Below are 16,973 nucleotides of genomic sequence, written 5' to 3' on the forward strand. Positions count from 1 at the left end.
TGATCCTGTTGAACATGAGGTCGTATCGTTCTAAAACACGTGGCATCAAAAAACGTTTGACAACCTTGGAGGGAGCAGGATTAGAAAATCTTTATTTCTACAGTGGCTCCTTTCATGAATAGGCCGGGTTGCCTGGTCCACACTCACTCAGTGCAGAACTTCCCCATAAAAGAGGGGGCTGTTTAAAAGCCAAACAGTCGACTAGAAAGATTTATGGTTTTACAACACCTGAGGAGAAAGAAGAGCCGCGGCGGTGAATAGCAGAGAGTTCCCCTTTAATCCTTTTAGCTTCTCGGAGAAGAAAAGGGTGAAGAAAGGTCTGAATCCCCGGGCTTTGAGCCGCTTTCTTTTATGTGATTTTCATTCCTTTTCTCAGATGCGTGTATAAAGCGTGGCTCTTTCTGTGTGTGTCTTCTCTGTAGGGGCAGCTTGTTTAGCCGGGGGAGTTATTACCTAGCACTAGCAGGGACTGTGTTTTTGTCTGCGCTCGATGTAAATGCCTTTTAAGTTTTCCCATGCAGGAGGCTGGGGTTTGGTGGGGAAGGGGGGGGTGGTTGTTAAAGGGGGATGTGGGGTGACAAATGCCAGGTGTTTGATTCTCCCCCGGTGGCCGACACAGAGCTCCGCTCTCGTTTTTTTTTTTTTCTTTCTCATGTGACCGCTTGTTTGATCTTGGTCTGTTCCGCTGAGCGCCAGCCGGGGCCAGAAACAGCACAGAGGAGGAAATGTGGAGAAGGTGATGACATGAAGGGAAAGCAGGCCAGTGTGTTAGCATGAGAACCTGGTTGTTAGCACGCTGGATGTGGGTACTGGCTGAGTGATCCGTCACCTGCACACGCTTGAGAAGACGTTGTTTTACAAGTGTGACTGAGATATCGTTCTGAACAACAGCAGAAGAAGAAGCAAGTTAAATATCTGTCGCCTGGTTTGATCACACAGAAGGCCTGCAGAATGAAACAATCTGAGGTGCAATGAATAAATAAATAAATCTAATATTCAATTTTAGTAATTTTACACATGCACAAACTCTGTATCTCACAGAATGAGCATGTTGGCGTTGTCTGCTCCCTCTGCATCCTGGTTTCACACATAAACTGTTTCACACCACACTGGGGTAGCCGTGCAGCACTAATTTAAATAATGGTATGCAGCCATTATGTCCTCCTTCTAACTATAGATTCTGGTCCTGAATGCTCTGGATTTGTTTGGACCAGAGAAGGTAGGCGGTTTTAAGGCGACCCCCCCACATGGCCGTTTTGGATGCCCCACAGTTTGTCAGATATGAGAGCAGTTATCAGGTCAACAGGTGTTGCAGTGATGGAAGCGGGCAAGAGAAGTGGTTCAGATAGAAGTGATTGTACCCGACCTAAAAAGCCTCTGCATGTTTCTAATAAGCTCCACGAGCAGAAACGTGCTCAAACTAGGATCAATATTGGAGATGCTTTTGAAAAATGGAGAGAGGTTAGAACACAGAAAGGTTTACAGACTGATGCAGAGCTGGATAAACACTGAAGCTTCAGTATCCACCACATGGTGACCTGTGAGAGCATGGACTCTAGAGAGGAGGGGGAGGGGGGAGACCGCTCTCTACAATGTTTAGAATTGTGACTGCAGTACCCATTTTAAACACTAGGTGTCAGAGTTACATACTGCTCCTTTTAACATTTGATTTAATCAAAAAATTTGACTAATTTAGACACAAAATTTGGAAATCATTTTAAGATAGCAGTGCAATCTCTCTATAAAATGTTATTCTTTGGGGTGCCTGCAGCCTGGTGTTTAGAGTGTGCGCCCCATGTGCAAAGTCTGTGGTCTTCGGGGGAGGTGGTCTGGGTCCTTTCCGACCTTTCAGAAGTCTGACAGTTCAACCAAACCTAGAAAAAGTTAAATGTCACGTGCCACATACGAGACTTTTTGCCACCTTCTTTCATACACCGCTGATGAATCAGGATGAGCAACTTGGGGTTAAATGTCTTTCCCAAGGGGACACATTGGACATGTAGCTGCATGAGCTGGGGATCGAACCCCTGACCTTCCTATTGAGAGACGACCGACTCTACCAGCTGAGCCACAGCCACTCCAAGATCCATACAGGCAATGCCCATCATGAAAACAGCACAGATACATAAATACATGCATATAAAACATTCCTCCCATGGATGTCACGATGATGGACATGAGGGAGAGGCTCATTTCAGTGCCATAAGAAAACTCCAACATCTCAAAGATTTTGGCCATTTGACACATTAGTGTTTCAAAGCGAGGCGTTTGAGTGTAAAAGAGTTGTGTTTGTTTGTCTTCAGTGTCGGCCTGAAAAGCGTCCTCACATTGAGATAACTCTGTTTGGACAACCCCCGCTGGATCGGACAAGCTAACTAAGCGGGCTCCGGTCAGTTTGTTGGCATGGCTTTCTCCTCGTCCGCCCTAACTGTGCCAAGAGTTAAGAGATGAAGCCAGATTGATGCCAACAAAACTCAGACTAAAGACTGTTTATTGTCTTTGAAGAGGGCAGCTTTGGTGGCTCTGAGTGAAGCGGGACAAAAGGCCTAAAGAGGCACGGTGGTGAGATTTATGGCGCTGTGAAGAAGCTGTCCCATAAACCAACAGACCAGCTGTGTGCCGTTTGTTGGCAGGAGGTGACGACCATTGAAGTCGCTCTTGCCTTTTGTCCTCACTTCTCCCCATTTCTCTCATGTTTCTTCTCCACGCTCGCTCTTCTTCTCCCAACTCGGGTTTGTGGTTTGCAAATGAACATCTAAGAGTGTTTTAAACTCCCCCTCGGACTGACACAGTGACACGTTTTAAAGTCCCGCCCCCAGCTGTGGGAGATAACATTTTCTATGAACGTTGGGAATTTGTTAACCAAATGATTGCATAGAGAACGCCAGTGCTGCCCCACTCCCGAGTGTTGACGAGTTGAATCTCCAGTTGCGAGGAGCCGAGTTTTGTTTTGTTTTATTTTTCACCTTTGACCTTTTGTTTTCCTTTAAACTGTAAACTTTGCTAACTAAAAACAACCCTCAAATGTAAATCTTTCACCTGGCTCTGTAATTAAGCTCAGGAAAATGTAGAATCTGTACTTGGGGGAGGGGGGTCTAGGTTTTAGTATGAGAGGTCTTCTGGTTTTTCGGTTTGTAGTACATTTGTAGTCTGAGTAGTATTGACCAATCAGGTATCAGCTGGCTTTGGTGTATGCAGGAAAAACAGTCTGCAAAGAGACCAAGAACAGGCAGAACAAAATCTATCTTAACGACGCCCCATCTCCCATCAGCGGTCATCCTGCAGTAACCCTTACCCCGTCAAATATTTGACTTTGAAGGACACGTCTGCTTGACTCTTTGTTGCGAACGCTAATAAGCGTTGAGATTTCCTGGTGCCAGCCCTAGTGTATAGCCTAGTGTACACACCCCATATACAGGAACTGTAGTCCTCCAGGTGGGAGGCCAGTGGTTCAAATCCGACCTGTGGCTTCTTTCCTGCAAGTCCTTCCCCACTCTCTCTCTCTCTCTTTCTCTCTCCGTCCAATCTTGGGATGGACGCATAAAATGCCAAAAAATTCAATCTTAAAAGAAAGATTTCCTGACACCCTGTGGTGCTTCCTGCTTCAGTCAGCTTGCTCCCTGATTGGCTATTGGTTTGTTAAAAATGAGAATCCACATATTGTGGGCTCGGCTGTCCTCGGTGTTCTCCCTACACAGCTGGAATTATGATCGTAAATATTTCAAATCAGGGCGGACCCCGATCATCTTCTAAGCAGATCATGGAGGGTAAAATCACTCACACCTCACACCACGGGAACATCTGGACAGATCATCTGTGGGACCTTCAGATAATCAGGCCTTTGCTGACTGGTCGGAAAGGGGGGTAATCATAATCTGGTAGCGTGTACCCCGTTTAACTTATTATTTAGAGTCAGCTGAGACTCATAAGAAACAGATGAACGGGCGCTCCTCTGAGGAGAGCGTTTATTATGCAGACATATCTCGAGGGAGGATTTAGCTTCTCTTTGATCTGGACACACGGGTCATTCCTCAACATGGACTGTAAACAATGCAGCACAGGGAAAAGGAAGTCCACTAACCGCTGGCAACAAAGAGAACGCCCGACAAGTAAGCGGTCGTTCCCTCCGGCGTACTTCATCGTTAACTGATATCGATACCTGATGGACTGAAATGGAAGTGCATTTAACTTCTACTCAGAAAGACGAAAACTTCAGTTGAGATTATTATTCTAAACTTTGTCTCATTTAATGTGTATTTTATTGTTCCTAAATCCAGCTTTTTTTTTCTTCCAGTCCGAGCAGCCCAGTCCAGCCAGTTCCAGCTCCAGTTCAGGCTTTGCTCCCACACATCACAAACGACAAGGTAAAGATCTGCATCATGCACACAGAAAACGTTACAGCTGACCTCATGTCTATTGTCTTTTAGTGCTTTATTTTCCAAACTGTGGTAGAGTTGTAGTTATGACCACAGTAACTCAGACCAAGACTTACCCAAGACCAGAGTGCTCGGGACAAGACCAAGATTTCTGTCGACCAGTCGCTGGCCTTTGGTTGTCAAACCAGACGAGATGAAACGTTTTTAAACCTTCTTATCAAAACCATAAATTTAAATATTTGATTGTATTTTCATAACGCTTCGTTGTACTCAGCTTGACTAGATAGAGCCGCCTCCTTGTCCTCGGATAAGTACTTTAGATACTCGGCTTCAACCTGATGAAACTTTAACACCTGTTGTTTAACCCCGAGCCGCTGCAGGTGTTAAAATATTCTTGCAGAAAAATCAGTCTGGTCCATGTGTGTGTATTTTGAAGCGTCTCTTTCTTGAGGGTGACGTCTGCTTGTGTGTTTGTGATCCTCTCTGGGTGCAGTGGTCGACTTCATCATCAGGAAGAGGGTGGCTCTTCCTGCCACCACCCAAACAGGTAACAGCTCCTCTGAGACCTGTCAGGACCCTCCCCTCCCATCACACACACACACTCACACACACACACACACACCTGCATGGGGAACATCTTCACAGCTTGTCCACATGCATGAACACTTGTGCATCATCTTGCAAAATCGCTGTAGTACATCAAGGATGTGATTCCACCCTGCAGAGCATTTGTGTCGTCCTGCTGCTGATGTCTGAACGTGTGAGCAGGAGTTCACTAAAGGCTCTGACACACCGAGGAGATCGTCGGCCGTCGGTCCTAGTTGGGCCATCGGTGAGCGGTTGACTCGTTGTAAGGCAAAGCAAATGCATTTATATTTAACGGTGTTGCAGTGGTTAGTGCTGTCCCCTCTCAGAGAGGAGGTTCCTGGTTTGAATCCCAGTCTGACAGGAGCCTCTCTGTGTGGAGTCTGCATGTTCTCCCTGTTCATGTGTGGGTTCTCTCTGGGTACTCCGTCTTCCTCTCACAGTCCAAAAACATGCTCGTTATGTTAACTGCTGACTCTAAATTGCCCGGAGGTGTGAATGTGAGTGTGGCTGGTTGTCTGTCTCTATATGTCTGCCCTGTGATTGGCTGGTGAACAGTTCAGGGTGTAACCCCGCCTCTTGTCCAATGACAGCTGGGATCGGCTCCAGCACCCCGAATGGGGAAAGGATGAGCGGTGTGGTGTAGACGATGGATGGATGGATGGATGTCAGCAACAAAGCAATTCAAAGTGCTTCAAACACAGACATCAGAAGCGTCATGATAAAGGGAAACTTGGGGGATGACGGTGGCCTAGTGGTTGGTGGGTGCACCCCATGTGCGGAGGCTCTGGTCCTCCAAGCGGGCGGACAGGGTTCATCCTGCATCCAGCATCCTTCCTCCTGACAGCACGACCTTCGTGGTCATGGTCGTTTCTTTCTTCTTCATTTAAAACATAAAACTCATCGTCTGTGTTCTGTGTCTCTCTGAAGTGTTGGGCCCGCTGCAGTCGGTCATGCAGGATCTGCACTCAGACGACAACGACGATGATTCAGAGGAGGACGACGACAACGACATGGACTCTGACGTGGAGCGCCCTGTGCACATGCATCACACACATCACCAACGCAGGTCAGGAAACGGTCGTTACTGTCGAGTGCATGAAACTATGAGATGACTTGAGTATGTATTTTAGATGTGCTGAAATCCTCTCTCTCTCTCTCTCGTCTGAACATTCAGGGTCAGTTTGAGTGACGGCAGTGAGAGTGACAGCTCATCGCCTTCACCTCCGTCACACATCGAAGCCCCACCCTTATTGAAGACTACTAACCAGGTAAGAAGACATTTTTGTGAGACCCCTCAGAGGGAGCTCAGGTGAGGACGCTGCTTCATGTGTTCACTTTGTCCTCTTGTCAGATTCTGGAGGTGAAGAGTCCGAACAAGCCGAATAAACAGGACAAGAACAGAAACCTGGACTGTGACAAGGTACACGTTCTCTTTTTTATAATAATAATTATATAACAATCTGGAACTTTTCCACCTTAACACCAGTTGTTTCAAATGTCGATTTAGTAGCACAATAACTGATATATTAAATATCTGTGCTCAGGAGGATGCAGACGTCCCACAGAAGCCAGGGTCTTTGCTTTACTCCGACCTTTGGTACGGAAAAACACATGTTCTCACTTGTAAATAAAGTCATCTGTAACAAGGTAGAAGGACACTCTTGAGCCTCAGACGCTCCACAAATGGAGGTCGGTGAAGGACCTTAGTCCCCATGTCCAGCTATTACTGTTTTCCAGCGTCTTTTTTCAGTTGTTTTTAATGAAAGAGCGTTCTAAGCAAGAGGCGGCCACCCGCAGAAAAAGTAACGGAGTGGGGTGCTGGTGGCACAGTGGTTGGAGCTTGCGCCCCATGTATGGAGGCCTCAGTCCTCCAAGCGGGTGGCCACAGGTTCGAATCTCACCTGTGGCTCCTTTCCCGCATGTCATTCCCCACTATCTCTCAATCAAAGCCCCAAAATAAAAATCTTTGGAAAAAAAGTAACGGAGCAGTGTCGGTCAACAGACTGTTGTCATAGAAACAGCACGGATGTGCAGCAATTTTCTTCTCAGCGCACAACGCTTCATGCAAGAGCACCAAAATGCACAGCCATAATTCAGTGGACTCACTAAATGCACATTTTTCACTGCGTTGTTCGTCCTTTGCACCTAAATATATTCACTTTAAGTGATTCGTGTGCTCCAGAACATTCTGTGGATCCGGCCTGAGAGAAGGAACACACTGAATTCTATTTGAATCAGTAGCTTTGTTTGCATGTGCAAGTTTCTTCAATCTGATTATCCTGCAGTCAATCAACAGAGTTCAGGTCTGCAGGACCTTCAGACATTAAGGATTCAGGAAAACACGATGGCATCAATACGTCCATATTGATCCGAACAGCGATCGGCATAACCTGACGGCACCCGTCACTACTGATAGATGTGTTTACATGAAGCATTTTATATTCTGATCATTTGTGTCCATGACAACGTAGCGACCGATGTGACACCCTCGATAAAGAGTGTAAAAGTGTTCAGAGATACTCTGCTGCCAGGGAGGATTCTGGGTAAACTGGATAAACGTGAGCTGATTGTCTCTTCTGTATGTCTTCAGTGTGAAACTTATCCAACATGTTTCCGTGTGTTTCTCAGGCATACCTCGATGAACTGGTGGAGCTGCACAAACGACTGATGACACTAAGAGAAGGACACATACTGCAGCAGGTGTGTATTAAAACTCAGCATGCAGCCGTGAGACTGAAGGAGTTCCTCTGTGATTATTAAACTAAACATTGTAGAGAGAGTCTCCCCCCGCCCCCTCCTCTCTAGAGTCGATGCTCACACAGGTCACCATGTGGTGGACACTGAAGCTTCAGTGTTTATCCAGCTCTGCATGGGTCTGTAAACCTTTCTGTGTTCTAACCTCTCTCCATTTTTCAAAAGCATCTCCAATATTGATCCTAGTTTGAGCACGTTTCTGTTCGTGGAGCTTATTAGAAACATGCAGAGGCTTTTTAGGTCGGGTACAATCACTTCTATCTGAACCACTTCTCTTGCCCGCTTCCATCACTGCAACACCTGTTGACCTGATAACTGCTCTCATATCTGACAAACTGAGGGGCATCCAAAACGGCCGTGTGGGGGTGTCTTAAAACCGCCGACCTTCTCTGGTCCAAACAAATTCAGATCATTCAGGACCAGAATCTATAGTTAGAAGGAGGACATACTGACTGCTGCATTGTTGTCAGAGAAGCCAGCACTTCAACATAACATGTTTCCTTAATGTCTGATCATATAGTAAGATCACTTTATCATTTCACTCTCTACACATCTTACTGATTGAAGCTTTAATGTTTCTAAGTGTGCACTGAACAGATAATAAAAGGGTTCAGTGTCTGTTTGAAATGTTTCTCTTGTGGATGTAACATGTGGACTGTGTTAGATGTAAACTCTGAGCCTTTAGAAGTATCAGATATCCAGTAAGAAAATGTTCAGTGTAGTGGAGGTTTGGCTCTAAAATCAACTCCGATGAAAGATCTCCACTGAACCGCTAAGCTGCAAATAAAAAGAAATGAAGTATACATTGGCTACAGTCCCGCAGCTCTCCCTGATCTCACCATTGCATCGCTACGCGCCCGTACGATTGGTCAGCTGTGTCGTCGTGTCGGATTAGAAGAGGAGCTGTGACCTGTTACAGAGCTGCTCCAATCTGGAAGCGATGAATTATTTGGTTAACCTCTGTCCACCTGAGAGATTGCGTGTTTCTCGCTGATATTTGCGAGGCCTCTCGTATGACCGTATTCGCAGATCTTCCCTGAAGCGGCTGCCAACTGGTGCCTCGCTCTCTCTCCTCTTAACGAGACGGCCTGGCTCAGAGAGAAGGCAGAAATCCCATCCAGAGCAGCATCACGGCCTCGACTCTCAGCTCTGTAATCAAGCTAATCTAACAGAGTTCAGCGACTGGCTCCACATCCTGTTACAAGAGATGGAAATGATTAACTCACAGCCTCTCCTGCACGCTGCTGAGGAGCACACAGGGCAGCATGTGGAGCTCCGTACTGTCCCCGGTGAGAAGAGTGCAGACGGAGGAACAGAACAAGATTTTGGAAGCTGCAACAACCTTTAAAACAAACGACAATGAGAATCAACAAACCAGATCAAAACCAGGCAACAAACTCTGCTGTTGAAAAATGAAACCAATGAGTAAGTGCTGAAACCTGCAGTTCCTCGAGTGTCCTCTTGAGGCTGCCTGCAGAAACCAGGAGGTCCCCATAGAGCCAGATGTTAAAATATGCATCATGACAGCAGAAATAAAGATGTTTACAGCCTGGTTAAAGAACAAGCTTTTCTCTCGTTGGCCTGTTTATCTGTTTTTACTATTAAAGCTAAAAAATTATACATGTGCATAATTAGGGGCGTGGCCGAGTTGACTGACAGGTGGGTGGGTCGTAGCGGTCGGTCCACCTCAGCTCCAGCTCTTCGCCCGTTTCCAGGGTGACCTTGAGGTAGTTGTTCTAATATGGCTACCACCATCGTTCAGCTTCATGACGCCTCTTCAGCACCACCAACACACCACATGCAGCTGGATTGTGACGCTGTGACTCTCACTAGCCACTTTGGCGGGTTGAATTTAAATGTATTTATTTTATCATAGTCGTCTCAAAAGCATGTGAAATAATAAACTGATGTGACACTACAACTCCCATGAGCGCTACCTTCACACAGTTTTTGTTCATCGGTCCATTACAGCAAAATTCCAGCAGATGCGTGTTCGGTCCGTCTCCGCCCTGTTCCAGTGCTGCGTCTCTGCTCCTGCAGTCCGGAGTCCTCCCTAGCTGCTACGCAAGGATTCTATTTCTGCAGGATGCCGGAGCATGACGCATCAATTTAGCACAGAAAAGATCGAACAGGACAGGAAGTCAGACACAGATACAACATTAAAACATCCGGTTTATTTTCAGAATAAAACACTAAATGGTTTTATAGTTTCATACCACATAACATCGTATCACCTCGCACTGTCGCGAGTGAATTTGTAAAATTACCACGGGAATTCCTTTGTCTCCGCACTCCAGCTTTCCTGTGATCTCCGTGCTGCGCAGCGAGAACGCATCCCGTGGGTGTTGACAGACAAGGATGCACAGAGCGGTAACGGAGCGTAGCGGACACGCAAAGCTCCTGACCACCTGTGGTCAGGAGCTTTACGTAGTGACCCGAGGAATAAGAGCGCGCATACCTGTAAAGGCGGCTTCTCCAGAGGGTTGGTGCGCTCGGCTGTAGAGAAAGGGGGAGGAGCTCGAAGTAGAGCCGCTTCTCCTTCTCATCCAAAGGAGCCAGTTTGATTAAGATCTTAGGTTTGGGCTTCTTGTGATGCCTCCTGGACGTTTTCCAGACACGCCCAACTGTCAGGAGATCCTGAAGTAGACCCAGAGCTCGCTGGAGGGATTATATATCCCATCTGGCCTGGGAACGCCTCAGAATCCCCCAGGAGGAGCTGGAAAACATTGCAGGGGAGAGGGGCTTCACCCAATGCGACCCGACCTCGGGTGGATTATTCATAAAACATTTCCAGTAAAAACCACTTTCACATGAAGGGTAAATGTTTCCATTGCAGAGGCTGTAACCGACTCTCTCCCTCTCTGTTTTCCAGATTGTGAACCTGATTGAGGAGACGGGACACTTCCACATCACAAACACGACTTTTGACTTCGACCTGTGCTCGTTGGACAGGAGCACGGTCAGAAAGCTGCAGAGTTACCTGGAAACCTCCGGACTGTCCTGAAGCTCTGAGCAGCTGGCTGCACGCAGACTTTTGATTCTTTTGTCTTTCTTGAATAAAACTCTGGATGCAATGCAAACGCCCCCCCGCCGTGGCCGGGTCCAGCTGCTGTGTGTCCGGCCTGCTGGTTGGACGGAGACGTGGTCCCGCTGTAGAAACAGAGCCGGGTGAGGCGGGGCGGATGAGGCCTGTCGATCAGGTGATCACCCAGGAAGCCTTTAAACAAAGTGAGGAGTGTCCGCCTTGTTGCTCTTAATGAATGTGCATAATGTTACCCAGTTTCCTGATTTGTTGTTCTTTGTGACAGATGCATGGTCGAAAAATGCCTTACAACATTGTAAGTCTTATTTATTGAATTTAATTTGCAGGTGCGTGCGTGTGCGTGCGTGTGTGCGTGTTTTTGAAAAGAAAAAGCAGCAGAATGAGACTTAGTTGAAGCACTTCACAACAGGCCTGTATTCAATCCAAATCAAACTCTGAACATTGAATTATCTCAACGGGAACAAAAAACTGCTGCGAGTATGTGAGCTCACATTTTGGAAGATTCAACATCCAACTCTGAATCTTTAAAGAATCATCCAGGGGTCCATGAAGAGGCAGAAGCACAGGGTTTCTTTTTAGTATAAAAGTAGGAGGTTCAGGACGGTCTTCATCTTTTGATGGAGAAGTTTTGGGTTTCTGCTCTGACTGGTTGAACTCTTTCCAGTCGCACTGACGTTCTGTTTAGTTCTTCCTTACACAACATGTGAAAGCATCATGCACGACCTACATCAGAACCTTAACGTGTTTGTGTCCCCCGTCTGTCCTGACCTCGTGCTCGGTCACCTTCATCGTCCTCTTTCTTCTCTTCATCTTCTCCGTGATATCCAATCATCAAACGACACAGCGCAGACCTTTAACCAGAGAAGTTTACCTTCCAAGATTTCTGCAAGAGGGCCGCTCCATAAAGATCATCATCAAAGCATTCAAGTTGAAACCCCTAAGCATAGTTTACAAACTGTTTTTAACGGGCTTCAGGATCTTCATCCTCACTTTAAAGAGATTTAATCCAGTCAGAAACAATATAAATACTAACCTGTAGTGTTGTAGTTAAGACCACACTAACCGAGACAAAGACATACTTGAGACCGGAGAGCTCCAAGGCCGAGACAAGACCAGGACCATAAATATCACTGAAAAATCACTTGTACCATAACAGCGGGAAGTTTGGATGCTTCAAACTATGAATGAATTGAAGTTAGTTGTTCTTTTAGAAAGAGGTGTTTTCCTGCTGGACAAGACAGATTACAAATGCTGTTGATTCAAAACAAGACCTTCAAAAAGTGGTCTCAAGACCAAGACTGATTTTGAGTACGTCAACACGAGTATCATGTGGCAGTTTTTTGTTCCCATATTTCGACTCGTCACAAACATACGGTGAGAGTCTGCTGCAGAGAGCCGAGCACAAATCAGGAGCGTCAAAGCTCTCGGAAACACTTTCCTTTTTTTAACCAAATCCAGGAGGAACGTCTGATGGGATCTGGTCATGCTCCAGGGCCGACCAAACATGCCGACTGCAGAGTTAGGAAAAGCTTCATCTCATGTTTGTCTGCAGAAAACGATGACAACATTGAGATTCTCAGAGCAGACTTGAGTAGCTTTCTGACGTCTGTGAAACAAACAGAAAGCCGATTGGCCGGTCGGCTGACAGGTGCTGTTACAGGTGTTTAAATAAAATAAAAATAAAATAAAAAAATCTTTTAATTTATTTAGTGGGAGTTTGAGTTGTTCAATCAAAGCATTAATTTTCCAATGAGAGAAGATTGATTTGATTTGTAACTTCTGCAGGATGAATGCTTTCCAAATGACCTTAAAGGGGTTTTTTGTGCCCTCTGTTCTGTCTCATGGTTTCTTGTGTTTTTTGAAGACATACGAAAAAATATTCTGTATGATGTACAGATGAGTTATTAAAAAATTTGTGGATCAACTGGCATCTTGATTTTTATTTATTTATACATTTCATCTTGTGCACAAACACAATGCGTGGATATCCGGCCAATTACATGATGCAAAAAAAAAACCTTCAGTTCCTCGGGTGTCCACTTGAGGCCAGCTGAAAAAGTGAGTCAATCCCCATTAGGGCTCATATTAAAATTCACATTTTTGCAACAGAAATGAACATGTTTACAGCCTGGTACAAAAACAGCTTTGCTCGGAATAGCTCCATAAACAGACCCACAGATTGCCCTTTTTATGACGAGCAGGTATGTGCAAACTTACTTTTTTTTTTCATATCAGTTTCATTTCAGCATAAATCTTACTTAAAGGTGACATATTCTCGTCCTCTTCAACCAGTTTAAATAAGTCTCAGAGCTCCTCAAAACATGTGTGTGAAGTTTCTTGTTCTAAATCCACTCTGATCCTGTATTTGATCATGTCTATAAACCCCTCAAATTTAGCCCTGCTCAGAACAGGCTGTTTCTGTGTCTGTACCTTTAAATATGTAAATGAGCTGTGTCTGACCACACCCCCTCTCTAGAAGGGCTTGGGTGTCTCGGTCTTTCTTGCTCCATGTCCTATTGTTTATAGTGAGAAGGCAGACTCAGGGCAGAACAAACACCTAGCTGTGGGAGTGTCACCCACCTGGGGGAGGGGCTACTGCCCTTTGTGATGTCATGAAGGGAAAATCTCCAAACAGCCTGTTTGAGCACACATTTTCTAAAAAGTGGAGCCGGCAAAAGACAGAGAGGATGGACTTTTCTCATCATTGGGGTTTTGTAGACGGACTAGAGACACATATTAGTGTTAGAGAAACATGGTAAAGAGTGTTTTGCATCATATGTGACCTTTGAAAGAACGCTCTTGCACACCTGACTTGATTATGAAAATGTCATCTTTAGTATGGCATGATATCAGGGCCTATTTTGGTTTGAGTGGTTTATTTAGAACAAGAATGATCGGGTATATTGAAAACACTTTTTGCTCCAAAACCTTGATTAAAGTGAAACTGTATCCGAGATTTTAAAAAAAAGAGTTTCTCACTCAGAACAAATTATTCCCCAAGAAGATGGAGTGATGGTTGCTGAGAAACACGTCAACTCCATTCTTCTTCAGTTCACTTCAGTCAACACGCTGTCGCTGATAAATATAGACTTTAAAATAATGGATTCACTGACACTTTGGGAGACGCACTGAGCTCCCAGCTGTCAGGACTGAATGAAATTGTTTGGAGGGTATGGAAGGTATGCAGAATCTGAGAAAAGGATGAATGAAAGGTTTTAGATATAACTTAAAGTCTACCTCGCAGGCATCGCTGGTGAAACTTTAATCCTCTATAATTAAAGAATAAAGGGAATAAAAGGTCAGAGAGTGTTTGAGTGATCACATTCCTGGATGATCTCCCTCCTGTAGTGGAAGACAGAATCTGTGCCGAGCGTGTTTCGAGCTCGGTGGGTGGTCTGATGGAAGAAAAGTTGGAAGTCTTCCAGTTTCCTCGTTTTCTCGTGGGCGATGAAGTCTCTCGCCTGCTTTCATCGGTCTCCGTGTCACACACATGTGAGCAGGCCTGCAGGAACGAGCCGCTCTGCTGACTGAAGGAGAAACGTTCAAAAAAAAAAGAAAAGAGGCTCTGTGGAGGAGTCTGTAGGTGTTCTCCTAAATTTAGACCTCCTGCAAAATCTGAGCCGCTCCAGTCCATTTTTATCTCCAGGATTTCATGCACTAATCTGGTTTTTGTCCGATAAGAAGTAGCACCACCGTCAGGCAAACGTTTTCCACCTCAATGTTCTTGCATCTGGTAGGTTTGTCTTCTCCTGTAGCATCATTTTAACCTCACCGTGTAAACTCCTCTGCAGGCTCCACATGATCCTGTGTCGACTTGTCCGACCTCGTCTAAAAGCACAGTGTTTTTTTGAGTGCGTTCGAGCACATGGCTCTCATGTGGGCGTGAAACACAACAGAAGAAAATAAATCCATTTTCACACATGCACTCCAGAATATTCCAGGACAGTTAGAGCTCTTTCACACATCCCTCACAGCGGGAGATTATCACTGTCAGATGGGGGGAGGAGGGGGGGGTCTCAGGAGGGAAGACATGACGTAAAAAAAGACGCTGCAGAAGTCACAGGCTGCATCTCATAGATATGAAGTTGCATGCATGCAATCCACACTTACATCATCTCCTTGTGGGAGGAACTAAAGTTAGGGAAGAAGAAATGTGGAAATAAGGTTTAGTAGACCAGGGACCAGTTGCACCAACTGGTCTTAACTTAGACTGGTCTAAGGCCCTGTGCTGGCCCTGCGCTCGGGAGCACTTGCATGAAGAAAAGAGAAGTCCTTTCATTGATTTTCAACTTGAATTCTCCTGATTATATTCTGCTGCGTTCTCACATCAGATCACTCTGACTTTCTGCAGAATAAATACGAGGAGGCTGGAGGAGAAACTCCGGGTGAAGAGAGAAACATTCAGCTGTTTGTGTTCACACATGCAGCTCCTCCTGGAAATATTAGTTTTTCTGCAAGTGTGAAAGCCATAAATTATTTTAGTTTTCCAGAAAAATCCCTCCTCCTACTCTCTCACATGTCCCGCCCTGATTGATCTTACCTGTGTCTGATTTAAGGCTTTGATTCTGTGTGTTTCTCTTCTGTCTTCTGTGCAATTTCTCTGTTTTTTGCATTTCTGGTTCCCTGGTTTCTGCCTTTTAAAATCTTCTGACTCTCACCTTTCCACCAAACCAGCTTTTGTGAACGTTAAGGTTGTTAAACTGCAGCTGGTTCCGTTTTCTTGGGTGAGTATGAGCCAATTTTTTCTTTGATTTGTGCCTTTTTTTTTAATAACTGGAAATGTTCAGTTGTTGAAGTTGTTTTCATGTCAGGATTGTGGATGGTAAACCTCCATCTGCAGCTTTAAACGGATCCATACTGTATTAATTTGTTCCTCTGGCGTCCTCTCCAGCAGACAGCAGAGCTGCAGAAGGCAGGAACGTTTCTTTGTGATTCCCAAATGGAGACAAAAAAAAAGGAAAGTGGCTGCTCAGACTCCTGGATTAATTTAAACTTTTTCCCTCTGAGAGAAAGAAAGCTGAGCGAGAGGAGGAGGAGGAGGGGGTGAGGAGGAAGAATAGAAGCCCGGGGGGGTAGAGGAGGAGGAAGAGAAGGAGGGGGGGGGGACTGGTTAGAGTCCGGACCAGTCAGCAGGACATCCTGTTTGAGCCTCCAAATACCATTTCCTACCATAAAGAGGGAGGGAGGCCGGGGGACCCTCGAAATAATCTCCCACAGAAGAGACACAGAGACATTGATTGTCACCCTGGCACGAGGCCAAGTCTGAGGAGGAAGGCTGGACCCCCCCCAATACATCCCCGACCCCCCCACAGAGTCTCTGGACGGCAGTCAAAAAGCACCTCGAGGAAGTCATTAAAGCTGAAGGTTAGTGAACACTCTCTCCTTCCTCCTCTCTCTCTCTCTCTCTGTCTCTCTCTCTCTCTCTCTCTGTCTCTCTCTCTCTCTCTCTCTCTCTCTCTCTGTCTCTCTCCCTCTGTCTCTCTCTCTCTCTCTCTCTCTCTCTCTCTCTCTCTCTCTCTCTCGGAGCAGTGTGCTCTAATAAAAAAAAAAACACCTACACTGTTGACTTTTTCACACAGAAGCAGGTGTGGATACAGGTGATGGAGGTGACATCACAGTCTGTATAAATACCTCTTCATTAGCTGTTCCTTGTAACCTGCTCACTGCTGTAAATGAGGGTCGGTCTTGAAGATTTCTTAAAGCAACAGTCTGTAAATACTCCGTCAAACAGTCGATCTAATAGAACAAAAACATCCAACATGGAGAATGGCGTCTCTCTCATGTCCACAGTGTCCCGCTCGCCTGTTTTCAGCACTATGTAACTTTGGCAGCGGGCCGAGGTCGTCTCGTTAGAAGTGTGTACGTCTTTACGGCGCTAGTTCACACAGCAGCCTTCAGCTACAGAGCAGCCAGTTAACCCGTCTCTGTGATGTTTGATACAACGGCTGAGGCTAAAAGATGTGACACAACAAGGAGATCATCGGCTGTCGGTCCTAGTTGCACCATTGATGAGCGATCGTCGCCTTAGTCATTTAGCTGAAGCGTCTATTAGCCGAGGTAGATCTGCTTCGCTCTGGACTATATCAAAATGAAATATGTTAAATCTGAGAAGATGAACACGCTGAATAAGGACTTGGATGCAGCAGCTGAGAGTCCAGCTCCTGTAAGTCCTCCCTATCAGACCTTTTTGAAGTCTTCCTCCATACTTGCAG

The 16,973-nt window shown here is 45.7% G+C and overlaps 1 protein-coding gene across 2 annotated transcripts in view; it reads left to right on the forward strand.

The window, feature by feature from the left end:
• Positions 1-12,685, forward strand: part of mllt3 (MLLT3 super elongation complex subunit) — a 44,376-nt gene extending 31,691 nt beyond the window's left edge. The window contains exons 8-14 of one of the 2 annotated variants that reach the window (XM_020643579.3): positions 4,295-4,364; positions 4,870-4,923; positions 5,892-6,030; positions 6,139-6,232; positions 6,316-6,384; positions 7,593-7,664; positions 10,591-12,685. In XM_020643579.3, coding sequence (XP_020499235.1) covers positions 4,295-4,364; positions 4,870-4,923; positions 5,892-6,030; positions 6,139-6,232; positions 6,316-6,384; positions 7,593-7,664; positions 10,591-10,722 — 630 coding nt within the window. In that variant the 3' untranslated portion in view covers positions 10,723-12,685. The remainder of the gene's footprint in view (positions 1-4,294; positions 4,365-4,869; positions 4,924-5,891; positions 6,031-6,138; positions 6,233-6,315; positions 6,385-7,592; positions 7,665-10,590) is intronic. The other variant, XM_020643580.3, reaches the window with a different exon arrangement.
• The last annotated feature ends 4,288 nt before the right edge of the window (positions 12,686-16,973 follow it).

The sequence above is a fragment of the Labrus bergylta genome, chromosome 22 (genome assembly GCF_963930695.1).
Source record: "Labrus bergylta chromosome 22, fLabBer1.1, whole genome shotgun sequence".
NCBI classification, from domain to species: domain Eukaryota; kingdom Metazoa; phylum Chordata; class Actinopteri; order Labriformes; family Labridae; genus Labrus; species Labrus bergylta.